This window comes from Colletes latitarsis, chromosome 11, assembly GCF_051014445.1.
Source record: "Colletes latitarsis isolate SP2378_abdomen chromosome 11, iyColLati1, whole genome shotgun sequence".
Classification (NCBI taxonomy): domain Eukaryota; kingdom Metazoa; phylum Arthropoda; class Insecta; order Hymenoptera; family Colletidae; genus Colletes; species Colletes latitarsis.
This window is the reverse complement of record NC_135144.1, coordinates 6,008,745-6,025,385: the sequence shown is the minus strand read 5'-3', so window position 1 is coordinate 6,025,385 and position 16,641 is coordinate 6,008,745. Positions and strand designations below refer to the sequence as shown.

General features: G+C 39.2%; 1 protein-coding gene across 1 annotated transcript in view; it reads left to right on the top strand.

Moving 5' to 3' along the window:
* Nucleotides 1–14,669, top strand: part of LOC143347971 (uncharacterized) — a 137,255-nt gene extending 122,586 nt beyond the window's left edge. Inside the window, exons 4-6 of the mRNA XM_076777673.1 lie at nucleotides 3,305–3,431; nucleotides 5,817–6,045; nucleotides 12,288–14,669. Coding sequence (XP_076633788.1) covers nucleotides 3,305–3,431; nucleotides 5,817–6,045; nucleotides 12,288–13,317 — 1,386 coding nt within the window. The 3' untranslated portion in view covers nucleotides 13,318–14,669. The remainder of the gene's footprint in view (nucleotides 1–3,304; nucleotides 3,432–5,816; nucleotides 6,046–12,287) is intronic.
* Nucleotides 14,670–16,641: the final 1,972 nt, after the last annotated feature.

Sequence of the window (16,641 nt, the reverse complement as noted above, 5' to 3'; positions counted from 1 at the left end):
CACATATTTAAATATATTAAAACAAAATTTATTCAAAAATGCGGAAAAATCATGTCTGGAACAAATTAGAAAAAAACATCACATTAGAGAAAACATCATATAACAAACAAAACAGCCTCGAAGAACGTTCTTTTAGAAGAATAGAACAAAAACGAGCCGGATTTTACAGAAAAATTAGTTGATTCGATGCTCAAATGATTGATGGAAGTCCTTAAAAGGAAAGGAGGGCCAACTAAATATTAATATTTAATTCCAAGTCATTTTTAAATGTTTTTATTCGAGTGTGCCAATACTTTGTTATTGTTTTGTGAATCAATACATATACAGGGTGTTCGGTCACCTCTGGGAGAAATTGTAATGGGAGATTCTAGTGGTAAAAATAGGACGAAAATCAAGAATACTAATTTGTTGATGGAAGCTTCGTTAAAAAGTTATTAACATTTAAAGTCCCGCCCGTACTGAATTTTTTTCTAGAAAGTGGGTAGGATTTCAGGGGTATGTGTATTCACAAAAGATGATTGTAATTGACCCCCGCAACCAAAAATAATTTTTCCAGAACGATTTGAAATTTTTCTTTTTCGTCAAAAAAAGCACCTATCCCCTGTCGATTTTTTTCTATTTTTAATAAATTTGTTTGGCGCTGTACAGAAAAGTTGTCTAATACGGTTTTGTAGGTATTCATGAGCTCTACTTCAGAAAAAAGTTTCATTGAAATATATTTACCATTATAGGAGTCATGGTTGTTTAAAAATTGGACCATTTTTATGGGAGTTTTCTCACTTTACGGGGTCAAGGAACAAGTTCTTCAATATTGTTAGAATTTCTACATATTCTTCACCAAAATATGCGTAGTTTGCCTTTTGAAACATTAAAATCCTCCAATCCGTTCACAAGTTATGACATTTTAAAGATTCGCATAAAATTTTCGGGCAACATTTCTGGCCATAAATTACATTTTCGATTAGGAATTTTTTTCTCGAAAATACGTAGGATTTCATGGGTATGTGGAAGGACCAAAAATGATTGTAATCGATCCTTGCAATTGAAAATAATTTTTTTAAAACGATTTGAAAAATTTTTTTTTCGCCGAAAAATTTCAGCACCTAACTGAATTTTTTTCTCGAAAGTAGGTAGGATTTCGGGGGTATGTGTATTCGCCAAAAATGATTGTAATTGACCTTCGAAACCAAAAATCTGTTTTTTAAAATGATTTGAAATTTTTTAATTTGATTTTTTAATAACTTGCTAAATTACTAACGAAGTCTCAATCAAGAAATTGATATTCGTGAGTTTCGTCTTATTTTAGTCTCTAGAATCGCCTATTACAATTTTTCCCACGGGTGGCTGAATGTCCTATACAGGGTGTTCGGCTACCCTTGGGAAAAATTTTAATGGGGGATTCTAGAGGCCAAAATAAGACGAAAATGAAGAATACCAATTTGTTGATGGAGGCTTCGTTAAAAAGTTACTAACAATTAAATTAAAAAATTTCAAATCCTTTTGGAAAAATTATTTTCGGTTGTGGGGGTTAATTATAATCATTTTTGGTGAATACACATACCTCCGAAATCCTACCCAATTTCGAGAAAAAAATTCGAGTAGATGCTATCATTTTTCGACGAAAAAAAAAAATTTCAAACCGTTCTAAAAAAATTATTTCTAGGTTCTGGGGTCAAATACAACCATTTTTGGTGAATACATATACCCTCGAAATCCTACGCACTTTCGAGAAAAAAATTCGAGAAGGTGTGAAATTTTTCGACGGAAAAAAAAAATTTCAAATTGGTTTGGAAAAATTATTTTCGGTTACGGGAGTCAATTACAATCATTTTTGATGAATAGACATACCCCCGAAATCTTGCGCATTTTTGAGAAAAAAATTCAGTACGGTCGGAACTTTAAACGTTAATAACTGTTTAACGAAGCCTTCATCAACAAATTGGAATTCTTGATTTTCATCTTATTTTGGCCTCTAGAATTTCCCATTAAAATTTTTCCCAGGGGTGGCCGAACACCCTGTATATTATTGCTTTTGTTATGTAATAAGCTAAAGTAGATAATAAACGAATATGTCGAAAAATGTTTCCTTCAAATCAATTTGTTTAGTAGTTATAAGCATTTGTACCAGAATAGCACTGTATTTAGCTGTTACTGGTTCCGTGTCTAGATCGAGCTCGTGTCCTTTTAGATAAAACACCGATACCTTTTCGAAGGTTCGAAACAATTCCAGAATGAGGTCTAATTACAAAGGTGTCGGTCGTCTTTGCTGAAGTCACCGTGCTGACTTACAATGTCAGACAATCCAGCTGCTAAGTTGGGATGGGTTAAAAATTGCTGGAATCACGATCGAAAATCTCTACGTTCCCACTTTAATATTTTCTCCCCCGATAGAACGACCGTTTTTAGTTAATGGCAAATGATACAATGTGAACGTACAGATTTCTCGTACGGTTTTATTACGTTTTCGTGTCACGCACGAAACCCTAGCCGTGTTTCTTTTTTTATTCGATGGAATTATTTACCAACTACTAGCCCAGAGAAGAGGAGAAAAATAGCGAGTACATGGTCTCGCGGGCACGATTAATTGCCCCGATTACGTGACGAGCGCCGCTGAATCGTCGTTTATTAAATACGTTTAATTAAGTGGCATCGAGTAGGCACGGGGCATGTAATGATCGCTGAAACCCTCGTCGTGCGTCCCGTGGAAAAAGCCCAAGCCGATGCATGTTGCTCGCGTACGCCTGGGTCCGGCTGCCAACGTGTTGCGGCTAGCAGCTTTAGCCAGAACACGTTCCTACCGCGAGCGCGCTATCAAACGCTGCTGGCCAGCAGATAATTGCGACGACAAGATCGCCCGAAATAATTTACTCCCGCCGCACGTACACGTCGCGGATAAAATATGAAACAATGTTCGCCCTTGGGGGCTGCTTAGACCCGCGAAGATAACATCGCGCGCTTAATCGTGACGAGGTAAAATATGATCGCTTCGTCTTCTTCCCAAGCGTTCGCGAGCCCCGAGCAATTATACGCCACGACGAAAGAAAATAACGAGCTCTTTTGTCCACCACGAGAGGGGCCAAGGGACGAAAAGAGGATTCTCGAAAGAGCGTTTGTCGCCAGACCACCGACCGACTCCTAAAGAACCCTCGCTTTCTTCGCATTATTCTGAATTGGATATTCCTATTCGTCGAGTTCGTCGTCCCTCGACGTTTATCCTATCGTTATTTAACCAGTTTATATTTTCAACGTCTCTTCTCGCGATACTTTTTCTCTTTCAATGCAATGGCCATTTTTATGATTTCAGCCGCAAAATCTGGTCCTCACAGGCGAGTTTCCCGACTGTGACGTGAAGCTCTGCGACTTTGGTATCTCGCGGTACATCAGTCATGGCGCGGACATACGGGAGATTTTGGGCACGCCCGATTATGTTGGTGAGTTATTGTTTCTATCCTAATTTTTATAAGGGTTGATCTGAAACTAGTTTTTAAGATACAGTAGATCATCGATTGTACAGGGTATTCGGCCACCCCTGGGTAAAAATTGTAATGGAAAATTCTAGAAGCCAAGATAAGACGAAAATCAAGAATATCAATTTCTTGACTGAGGCTTCGTTAAAAAATTACTAAAAAATTAAATTAAAAAATTTCAAATCAATTTGAAAAAATTATTTTTAGTTGTGGGGATTAATTACAGTCACTTTTTGTGAATACACGTATCTCTGAAATCCTACCCACTTTTGAGAAAAAAATTTGAGTAGGTACTGAAATTTTTAAACGAAATTAAAAAATTTCAAATCATATTAAAAAAATTATATTTAGTTATAGGGGTCAATTACAAGCATTGTTGGCGAATAGACATACCCAGAAATTCTACGCACCTTCGAGACAAAAATTCTTTACCGAAAATCTAATGTGAGGCCAAAAAATGCTTCCTTGAAATTTCATGCGAATCTTTAAAATGTCATAACTCCTGAATGGATTGGAGGATTTTAATTTTTCTAAATTCTAACAATATTGAAAAAGTTGTTCTTTGACACCGTAAAGTGAGAAAAACTCCCTAAAACTGGTCTAATTTTCAAACGGCCATAACTCCTACAATAATAAACGTATCTCGTTGAAATTTTTTTCTGAAGCAGAGTCCATGGGTACCTACAAAAAGTATTAGGCAACTTTTTAGTGGAGCATAAAACAGATTTATTAAAAATGAAAAAAAAATTTTTAAGAAAAATCGACGAGGGTGGGTGGTGCCTAAATTTTTTGGCAAAAAAAATTTCAAATCGTTCTGGAAAAATTATTTTTAGTTGCAGGAGTCAATCACAATAATTTTTGGTGAATAGACCTATCCCCGAAATCTTGCCCACTTTCTAAAAAAAAATTCAGTACGGGCGGGACTTTAAACGTTAAAATCTTTTTAACGAAACCTCTATAAACAAATTAGTATTTTTGATTTTCGTCTTATTTTTGCCTCTAGGATCTCCCATTAAAATTTTTCCCATGGGTGGTCGAACACCCTATATAGGACAAATGGGAAAGGGGAAAAATAATATTTTGTAAGTTTCTTACCGTTTTCTTTTGTATTAGTTTACTGTATCAATATTATCGGTTCTATGCTTGTTCTTCATTTATATTACGATAATCATTTATGTACTTTGGACAATCCAATACACAGAAAATACCGAATTAAAAAGTAGAACATACTACTGTATGGATACTTACACATTATATTGCATTATAAATCGTTCGTTGTGGAACTGATACAAGTGCATTTATCTTTGTGTCGGGACATAAAAGGTTTTACATTTCAATCGACTGAAAAATATCGATAAGCGCTAATTGCCTGATTGTAGGCTTCCGATGCGATGATCTGATAAGTTCACTTATCTGATGTCTAAAGAATATAGACATTACTCGTGAAGAAAAATATGTTCCCACTGACCCTGAACGAACTTATATCACATTTGTAATTACTGGATTTTAAAAGTATAATTCCAACGTTCCCTTTGACGATAAGTGGCTTCGTTAAAGACGATATGATCATGCTTTTTTTAAACTAACGTACAATTTTCATGGCGAACGTCTCCATCTGTTTCTTATTTTTCTTATATGCGAAAGGTTCGCCCTTTAGTTTAGTAAATAAATGAAACAAATAATCGTGTTTGTAGCGCACGGTCGTGTGCAGCGCGGAGAAATGGAGGGGCGGCTAATCGGTGGCAACCAGGCCATCAGTTTCCAGCCATGCGAGAAGTTTTTAGAGGCCGAGAGACCGAATCCAACCGCTTTTTTGCCGCGTTCTCTCTTTCTCTTTCGACTCGCGAGACAACCTGGTTCCCCGCGGGCACCATTTGGTTATTTGTACGTCGGATCGGGTTCGCGGCTCGTTTCGTACCGCGTAATTCCATTAGAGAAACAGGGCCGTTGCATAATTGAACAGAACAAGCCACTTCTCGGCCGGCAGTAAAGTCGCACGTGGCTCGATCATCGACCAAGAGGACCCTTTTACGAACCTTCGCAAGTCATTTCAGCGATTACTTTTGACTCCTGTCTAACGACTTCAGCCACGCTCCGCGGAACTGTTGGCAAACGCAATGTAGAGTTTTTGCGTTTCACATCACGAAGCGAAATATTCCGAATTGTTTTCATAACTAATGTGATTTTAATTAATCACATAGCAATTACCGATAAACAAAAAAATCTTAATCGCGCTTTATAGATGGTCAACATTTCCAAATGTCCAATTCTGTAGACACGCTACTCGACGAGAAGCGTGTACAAAATGGATCGAAAGAATTAAATTAAATTTCGCGTTCGTTTTTTTAGCCCCAGAGGTGTTGAACTACGAGCCGATCAGCTTGGCGACCGACATGTGGTCCGTGGGAGTTTTGCTGTACGTCCTGTTAACGGGATGCTCTCCGTTCGGTGGTGACACGAAGCAGGAAACGTTCTGCAACATCAGCCGATGTCGACTGGACTTCCCCGACGACCTGTTCGAAGACGTGTCCGAGGCTGCGCGCGATCTGATGTGCAAGCTGATGGTCAAGGATCCAAAGTAAGCATCCCGATCTCTGGGTGTGTGTTATAGAAAAAATTTTCAAAACTCGTGTCCCTAATGCAAAATAAAAAGACGTGGAAGGAGTAGAAACGTGTACTGTAACTGGCAAGGGAACCTTACGGTAGTGGAAATTGCTTTTGAAATGGTAGCAGGTACAAGTTACAGTACACAAGTATCAAAAAACCCTGAAGGGTTTCTTCAAAATGAGCCTTCGTTTTCGAGATATTTTGATTTAACATTTTTGGAGCATTTGATATAATATGACGCATATAACAAGGTTCTAAGGCTTCGTTAAAGAAGTTCGAAGATTATTCAACAATATGTATCGTTTTTACAGTATATTTAATGTAAAGATGTACTAGAAGTGGCTCGCAAAAGTATTTGAACGAAACATTTAATAGTTATTTAAATTAAGGGGTTAGGTAACTCTAGCGGTATGGAAAACAAGGCAATTTTTTAAGCTACAATGAAGAAAAAGTAAGCAGTCAATTATCCTGAGACCTTGCACTGTATTTAGGTATAACAAATATTGAAAAAAACCCTTGGCAATGTTTAAAAAATATTTATAATTAAGCCTACACAGCGCCATGTTCCCGAGCTACTTAATTTTTTGATGCCTAACCGGTGTACAAGATTATGGTAAAATGGTTGTTGTCTACAACAAAAACCGAAATATTCCATTAACTATGATAAAAGTCCTTAGCATTGACGATGAGACATTTCAATTTGTATAAAAATGAACAATATGGCAGATATTTAAAACCTAAAATCGAATTTTATCAAAAAATTGAGTTTTTATTATTAACATTTTACAGAATTATTAGACAATTTTTAAAAAAACGGATCCTCAATGCTTAGTAAATATAATAGTAAAGATAACTGTAAATTTTCAAAGCAATTGATTAATTAGAACTGGAGTAATTCTGCACACCGTTTTGTAGAACATAGTTCCGAGGAAAATGCATTTAAAGTTTGATATACGCAGATATAAGCAGATATACGTCATTGTTTGAGGCTCTAAATTTTCAGCAAAAACATTGTTCCGACACTGGGACCTTTCACATAATGATTTTAAGGCTTCAAACTATTATTTGAGCCAAGAAACAAAGATCGAATTTTTCAAAATTTTAGAGTTACCTAACCCCTTAAATAATTGAAAGTTTTCATAGGAAGTTAGCCCACTGTTTGCCTCAAGAAAAGACATAAATCTATTTTCCAATGAGTAGACTCAAAGCGTAGAGGATGACCCAGTGATTCGGGGAAGGAATAAAATAAATAATGGCCACAGGTTAACGATAATAAATGAATTTAGATCTTACTTGTGTCCTCTTTTAATGGGGAAACCAGTGTGACGGCTGAAAATAAAAGTAATTTTCAAGAATTTTTTGGGTATAGTTATGAAATTTTGTCTGATAAATATTTAATGTTTTCGAAAGTGCATTTCTTGAGCTACTTATTGTAAAAATTTTCTATAAAAATATTAGTTATTATAGACATAATAGGAACCAACATGAGAGGCCTCCAAAAATTAGTTACAAGCAGGCGGATGTGTATTTTTTATTGCAAGTTGTGAAACAAGAAAGCATGCAATTTTCTTAAACTATAAGATAGTAGCTTCAGTTACACTTAGGGATTTTTGAAAATAATTGTTTATTATAAAATGATGGAAGTTTGAAGGAAAGATCTCAAAAATCTGTGAAAAAGTCAATATTGCTTTTAACACCATGTAGGAACTAATTATTCGATCGAAAATTCCGTAAGTGTAACTAAAGAGAATAATAGTCAGCAGCGGAAAGGTGAAGCGTTTGTGTCGAAATGCGTCTGCCTATGGTTAAATTTTAATATGGAGGACCTTTATTATTTGTAATAATCCTGAATAGCCATCGTTAATAACTTTAGATAAGTTAATTTAGATAAATTAACTTTAGATAAGTTGCCAGTTGGACTACTTTAACCGTGTATCGGTACATTTCATTCACACCACTTATCGCTCTAGACTAAATATTTTTGATTCACATAGTTATTTCGATCAAAACACTTCCCATTCATATGGAACTAAAGAGCAGTTAGTTTCAGGCGTTATGTATATTACATTTTCTACATCTACTAAATCTTCTGTAACTTAGTCATTTTTGCGAATTTTACTTTAATATTTTAGTGGGTCATTCTTAAAACCCCAAAGATTAAAAAGAGATCAAAAAAATTTCGATTCTTTTCAATCCATCACATTGGTTTCCCCCATTAATGTTAATTTGATATGACATCAATATTAATTATGAAACAAAAAACATAAATTTTTAATATAGAAAACAGAAGCATAGTAATAAAATAACAATATGTGCCATTATAAAGTGAATTCTGTATTAATCGTTTATATCGGTACTATGGACACTAATAGTTTTCGATTACATTTCAAACAATTGTTAGAATAACGACAATGTCAGACCTAACCCAAACTATTACAACTGCTTGGCCATTCGGCTATATAAGCTTATTGTTAATGGGAAATATTGTAAGATATTGCTTTTGCATTACTGTGTGTAAATGCAAAAATAAATAAAATATTTTTTCATTTCATAATTGTATTAAAAAGAAAAGACATAGCAACAATAACAGCGAGGATTCGAACGTACTCCCTACAGATTTATAATCCATCACCCTATTAACCCCTTAACGCTCATATTTTTCGGGTTAACCAAGAATGATCAGTTTTCTTTATTGGATTTGCTTCTAAAAATGCGGTTTTTGTTAATTACAATGTTGTATCTAACGTATAATTTGAAGGAAAACAAATATTATTATCCCTTAAACCGTTAGATTAAACAAATATCGTTTTTCAAAGCAGTTAAACTCAGGCATGAACGTTAAGGGGTTAACTTACCCACAACTTATTCTGGTGAAGAGTGTTATATAATTTATTTATTAGGTACGTACAAAATCTGGAATCGAAATATCTAGAAAACGAAGGTCCACTTTGAACAAACCCTTTGGGGGTTTTTGATACTATGAATGTACTATAACTTGTACCTACTATCGTTTCAAAAGCGATTTCCATTACCGTAAGGCCCCCATGGGAGAAAGAGAGGAGGGTTAAAAAAGCCTGTCAACGATTTCTGAGGATCCCTCTTACGGGCCATATTTTCATTGCGACCGTTAGGTTGAGAAGGAAAACATAACAATTAGACTTGGTGTCATCGTCGGAATGTCGTTGTCGATTCGACGATGCGTTTATCGCGTACCCAGATGGATTTGCTTTCGTTCCTAGAAGCTAAATAATGCCAACTGCTCGCGCGACGTAACTAACAATGTTTCCGAGATCCACGGGCTACCTCTGCGCGCGGGCCTATCTTCTTTCGCTTCGAAGTAACCGGTAAACGTTCTCGGTAGGTCGCGCCACGCTTCTACGAAGGCATTATTTTCACCAGTGCCGGAATTCTAAGTAGGAGCGCGCTCTTCGATAATACTTATCCGCCAGTTCGCGTTAAGCCTGTTATCGGGCCACGAAGCACAAGCGAGAGAGCAATTTCGTGGAAGACAAACTCGCGAGGACGGGATTCGTTTAGGAACGCGTAGACGCGAACACGCCTCGACGATACTAACTACGATTATGCCTGATCGGTTGAGAATTTTACTTTTCAAAATCAGAATTGAGAATAAGAATTGTTTTACGCAAGTTAACGAAAATGCCTCCATGTTGGAAGACCAGCCGCGTCGTAAGGAACTATCCGTCTTTATTTCACACAACTTTGTGTCTGTAAAGCAGTCTATTACCACTGATACTTGTTGCGTTACAAGTTCCAACACAAGCAATGGATTTAAACTGTTGGCAGACCAAACAGTGACACTACTGATGGATCGTCACTCCATTTTTTAATATGAGAGTTATAGACTTAAACCCACTGCTAAAACAAAAATGTTTCATTTCTATTTCGTTGAAATTTCGAGATTGTAATCTGAACATACATAACAAAGGATTTGCGTATTCAAACAAAAACATGCGGAATTCCACATTTCAAGAACTTGTCGCAGTACTTATTCGGAATAGGAGACACCTCGATGTTTTCCAAGTATGTTATAGAACTCGACATTCGAAACAAGTTTTTTGTATAGATTTAACTCTCGCTTAGCTTTAGTTTCCGAGATATATGCAAAATTCTGGCGGTACTACTACGTTAAAGGGGTCTTATACTGCAAAACGCGTTTCTTTTTGTTTTTTTTTGGTAGTGTTTTATAAAGAAACTCTTTCAATAATATTTACAAATTTTTACAACGAGAAATAGTCAAAATTAGTGGTAGTGCAGAGCCTTATATGCAATTACGTATTAAAAAAGTGTTCTCATGGTTTCCACGATTCCAGCCATTCTGTTTCTTTAAACCAAAAAAACGAAAAAGATTCTTGACATATACATTTTATAATGTAATTAAAAAAGTGGTAGTATTTTGAAGTTATAAGATATTTTTTGTTGTTTTTAACATTAGCAGGCTAAAAAAAAAAATAGAACAAATAATGATTTTGACTTCATTGTGCGATGGGTTATAGTGACACATATACTGAAGGTACACACTTTGAACGAAATCGGTCAATTAGAAAAGATAGTTTTGAGAAAAACGCATTTAAGCAGGTAGAGCTCAACCGAGAAATACGTATATCTTCGTTAATTTATTTCCAAGACTATATTCTTTAACAAAATGCAAAAAAAAAAAAAAAATAGGAGTTTTTGGCGGTTTATAGCAGAAGACGCATACAGTGTGTACGACAGTGTTTGGCAAGTGCTTCGTTAGTGTCTCTAAAAACACATCGGCAGTTCACAGTTGATTTATTTTCTAAGATATTTGTAAAATTCCATGTCGTACGACGAGAAAAAATATAGTACAACCTTAACCTGACTCGAAAAAACTAATATTGTTTTGGTAATACTCCGACAATTGTGAACTACTGATGTATTTCTGAAGTAAGAGACAAACGGTTGACTGCAAAGCTCTGCTGCTGCACTGACGCTGACGTACATGTACACTCATAATTCAACGTAGTAGTAGTGACAAGATTTCTGAAAACTATCGAGATCGATGAGGTGTCCCTTCTTCCAAACAAATATTTTGTTACATATGTTCGAATTGTAATTCCGAAATTTCGACGGAGTCGAAACGATGCATTTTTGTTTTAGCAATGGGTTCAAGTCTGTAGCTTTCATAATGTTGGAAAATGGAGCAACGATTCAACATTGAATGCGTTATTCGGTTAGATCCATCGTTAGTGTCACTCTCTGCATGGTCTGCCGACAACTTAAACCCATTGCTTGTATCGAAACTTGCATCGCAACAAGTATCAGCGTCGGTTGCTTTAGAGATTCTTATTCTTGGTAGGGTCTCTTGAGAGGAAAATTCTCCATCGAACACCAGGTATTACGCGATCCTTTTCGAAGCTACCTAGCTCTCGAAACCCGATCGTTCGGCTTCCTGCATCGGTAGAGCGTACGTGGAAGCGAAACGGTCGGCATTCCAGCGCGCGACGCGACTTTCTTCGAAACGGGAAGAGGTACATTGGCGTACCGAACGAGTTCCGCTGAAAAACTCGTAGATTTCTTTATCGTCGACCAGTCGGACAGCTGGGAGGAAGTCCCCATCCGGAATATCAGCGCCCTTCCAACGCGATGCGTCGCTTATCTCAACTCCAGTACAGTTTATCTTCGCTAGTACACGCATCGTACTTGCCCCCTTGTCCTTCCTTGTCCTCTTTTATTCTTTATGCTACGTCGCGATTCACCATCGCGCCGTCATCGTCGTCCGTCGTCTTCGTTGGCGTTTCCTGGTCTTTCTTTTCTTTCGTCGCGCGTTACGCAATCAATCGTGGCCCCGTTACAAGACATCCTACAGCTCGTGCCCGGAAGTCGCGAGACGTCGACTGATCGGAAAGTACGACCGGACGCGACGTAGCGAGCGCCGTATTCGAACAAGATACAGTCCGGAACAAAAAGATAGCATACCCCATTCGTTTCCTACTCTCGATAATCTTTACGCCAAAGAAACCATAAGCAACCTCTGACGAGGACGGATTAAAATTTAAACAAGTTCCTTTCAATTAGTACGATTTAGAGAAATAATTTATCAACCGATATACCAACAAAGCAAGAAGAAAAGACTGTAAAACCGACCTTGTAATTTATTCGTTTTTGTTGAATTTATTTTTTTGAAAATAATGCGAACAAATGAAATTAATCGAATCTTGTTTTGTCTTCCAGCGAACGTCTAACCGTCACAGAATGTCTCCAACACACGTGGTTTGGCTTGTTCGACGATCCCCAGCCACCTCTTTGTACAGTCAGCTGCCCAACGTTAGACCAGTCTACGATCGAGACAACAACGACTACGCAGGAAACGAAATCAGCCACGATGATCACGGAACCATCGACGGCGCTGTCATCGACTCCAAAGAACGACTCGGAAAAGCACGGGCAAAGGTCGTCGACCACAAACGTCTGCCAAAGCGCAGATTCGAAGACAGTGGTGACGCGGGCCGTGTCCTCGCATACAGAAAACTTGTATTCGAAATCGAAGTTATCGACGAAACCGATCAGATTTGGCCTGAGTCCCGATCGCAGGGACACCTTCAAGAGGAACATGGACTCTCTGGCGCAGAAATTTTCCGGGACGGAGATCGTGATCATCGAACCAGCGACGTCTACCGGTGCGAGCGTCGCGACCAACGTGGCCACCGGGACGCAGAGGAGGGCGACGGCAACGCACACGATGCCAGCCGGAGAAGTGTTCAAATGCACGCCCGTGTTCATTCTGGGCGAGGAGCAGCAATGCAGCGACAGTGGCAGTGATACCGTCTCCGAGATCTCGACGGACAGCTCGAGCGATCGAAGCAGCATCTACTCGGACGATTCCCTGGATTTTATTCTGTATGGAAAGAATCAGAGTAGAGCCAGTTATCCGTTTGCGGCGACAGATTCCACGTCGGACAGATGGGAGTCGAGGCACCAGCAGCAGCATCACGCGAGGGTTTGGCCCAAGGTGTGCAATGGAGTCGTGAGCAAGGTACTCAGCCGTTTCTCCTCGGAAACGACGAATGCGAAAGTCGCGAAGATGTCGAGCCCGGCGACGATGCAGGGAAAGACCAGTCTGGAAGCCCTTCGGGAACGGGGAGGCAATCTGGTGGTGATCCGGGAACCCGTCAGAGCCGGCAGGTACACCAGGTACAGCGAAGTGCAGTGCGAGTCGGTGAAAGCACGGATTCGACGGTTCCAAGTTCACGGAGCCTCGTAGACAGGAGGCTATCTTATCCGTGACGAGCTTCCTTGAGCAGCTTCCAAGTCTCGAGTCAGCGATTGGACGATCGCAAGACTCGTTGTACATATAATTTACGGTGTACAGTATAGTTCGGTATCGCGCGTCACGAGGAATCGGTACTCGATCAAAAATTAGCTGGCCAGATATCACACCGGAAGCATTACAAAGAACGCGGTACGGTTTTAAAGAACAGGCTGTGTTCCTCTTGCTGGAGAAGCAAAGATTAGCTCGAGTAAATTTTTGTCTGTTCGGCGTAAAACATAATAATTCTGTAATTGAAACATTCATTTTTAATCGTCATTCGAGATATTTAATTAGATGCAAATTTGCCCATTTCCTCTGGGGAGACGTTGTTTCGGCTCAGGATGTGTCTGTTACGGGATACTCTGTGTTTCAGCGAATGCTTGTAAATAAATAAAGAGAGAAATGGCGCGAGTACCGATCGTTCGTAACGAGCGTTGTAAATATTCGGACGACCGAGATTCTACGAGAGGGAAGAACAGAAATCGACAACGGGTCGGTGTTGCTCGCGGCGTCGAATTTCGAGGGTTTTATCGTACAATAATGCAACAGTGAATCGAAGATTAGTCGTTGTAAATAAGAGAGATTGGATTCGAGATGGCAGGGTCTTTTTCTTTGTTTGTTTTTGAATGATTGAGCGATAGAATGCGAGAGAGCGAGACGCGTCGTCCGGCAGCTCGTTGTCTGCCATTACCGATAGACTGACTGGTCTGGTCGTCCGTTCAAGCTGAATGAAAAATGAGCGGAATGCGAGTTGCATCGAGTCGCTGGCGAAATGAAAGTTTGCGCCGCGAAAGATCGTCGCGTCTCGATACTGCGCAGGTCTCGAACCTCGCAATTATTACGTAACCTAAAAAATGTCAGGCATATGTCAGACTTTGCTCGGAATTCCAGAGTAGCGACGATCGTTTGCTCGCGAAAATTAGCACTAGATCAGAGTTGGGCAAATTTTATTCACGAATAACGAATAAAAACGTTAAATTTGTCAGTAAACTAACTTCCGTATCGTAACTTACATCTCGTTCGGAAATTTATTTGTATACTAGATCCATTAATGGAGTTTTTAAACTTACACGCATACGAGTAGGAGTTAGTTTACAAACGAATTAAACATTTTCCTTTGTTAGTTGCAAATAAAATTTGCTCTAGCGTTTGGCGCTGGCTCGCTCAAGCAACTCGGTGCCGGCCGGTGAATTCGCCCAACTAGCCATAATCGTAATCGATCATCGCGGTAATAGTAATCGAAATTCGATAACTTTGGTGCCTTTAAAGTAAGCGTTAAGAGCGGTCGTTTTTTAGTCGTTTACGCACGAGACGCGTGCGCGACGGGCTCGCTGGGTACATATTCGAACGTTTGCGATTAAAAATTGTAAACCAATACAATTTTAAGGCATTAATACTGTTGGTAACAAGATCGATCGATAATGATGACATTGGAAATATTTCAAGAAATTCTGATCAAGTATCTTTCTTGCAGTTTCGATTGGAAGCGTTCGAACATTTTTGCGAACTCGTATCGCGCAATATATCTGAACAAAGTCAAGTGACCGTCGATACAAAGATACGATAGAACGATTAATGCACGATAAGTTATTGAAAGTATTGGAAAGCTACTGTAAAGTGGATTATTCTTCATTAGAATGGTTACTTTGGTCGTTGCAAAAATTTTCTGCCTCACTTTTTTTTTTTGCAATAATCACAGCTCTACTGTACCGTATTTTATCTTGTGCGCGCGTTCCTGCAGCCACATGGTCCCTGTTTCTCGAACGGTAGCTTGCCTTATTTAAAAGTAGCAGTTGAGCGATCGACAGTCGGACGAATACGACGTTGAGGCTGTCAGTTGACTTTGTTCCGAGCCGAACATTCACGTGTGCACGTGGTACGCGCGTATTGCGAGCGCAAACGCACACTCGTAGTGCCTACGTTTTATTTTTGTCCCGCTCGCATCGTCGTGTCTCTGCTACGTAAATATGTTACGCGTCGTTTGGAAGAGCGTCGGCGATGCGAGCGAGTCGATACTTTTAAGAAGACTCGACGAACGAGCAGAGTAACCTCTCCGGTTCGCACAGTGCCTTAGCCTTAGTACGGGAGATTTTTACAGATCGCGGCGTCGATCGATCGAAATTGAGAGCCTAGACTAGCTTTAGGCGTCTCCAATTCTTCTCGCTAGTTCGACGGCGTCTCCCGAAGGAGATCAATTAGACAATGCGAGTTCATTCGGCGCTGGACACTCCGCGGTGTCACCAATTGAAAGAAGCTGGGTTCCCTTTTTTAAAGTATTTTTTTTCTTGTTCTGCACCCAGATATTACTGCCTCTCGATGCGTCCGAAGACGCACCAGAACAACTGCCGTACTACATATTAGATCGATGAAACCTATAAATACCATCGAGAAACATGGGGACGAGTCTTACTCGCGAGAATTTAACAACCACGGGCTGCTCACTCGTCGAATATAATCGCGATCTTTTCGACTCCGTGAATCAAATATATAAATAAATATACATATATATTTAGATATGTTAGCTTCGCGGACGTCTGTGTCGCGAAGCGTAGCCGAAGTGATAGGGCGAACGCTAAAAATCTTGCGGAGCGCGTACTTCGATGGTCGAAGGAAGCGCTCCTTGAATGCTAGTCATAAATGTTGCTCGTCTTCCTCTTGGAATTTAATCGTTTCCTAGTGACGTTCTTCGTCGTACGCGAGATGGTAAATCGGGTCGAAAGGATTCCAAGAGGAGGGACGAGCGAGCGATCGAAATGACGAATCGCACGTCGACGCTGTTAGAAATGATTCGACCGATTCAAAATTCAGAATCCTTTGTGTACGTTGGAACGCGCACAGCTGAAAGAACGTGTCGCAGAGTGTGGCCAAATTTAGCATAATTGAGTGCATCAACGGCGACACTAGTAACGACGAACTTCCTTTAGCGCCTAATGGAGTGGTGGGGAAAGCAGACATATATTATTGCACTTCGGAAAATCGAGAAGAAATTTTTTTTACTGTACCTATTAAAATGATTGCGTCTAAACAGCTGAACAAATTTCAATACAGCTTTACATTTAACTTTTATGGTCTCGTTTGAAAGTCTAGGTTAGGTCTGGGCACCTGCGTACATAGGTACAATACAAAAATGTCATTTTTTTTTAAATAGTCACAGTATGGTCAGGGAATCTTGAAACGTGTATTTCAGTTAAAAATAGTACCTTATACCCACATAGACTGAAAAGTAAAGTCGAAATCGTATGCTGATTGTCAACGAGGTCGAATTTCAGCTGTTGT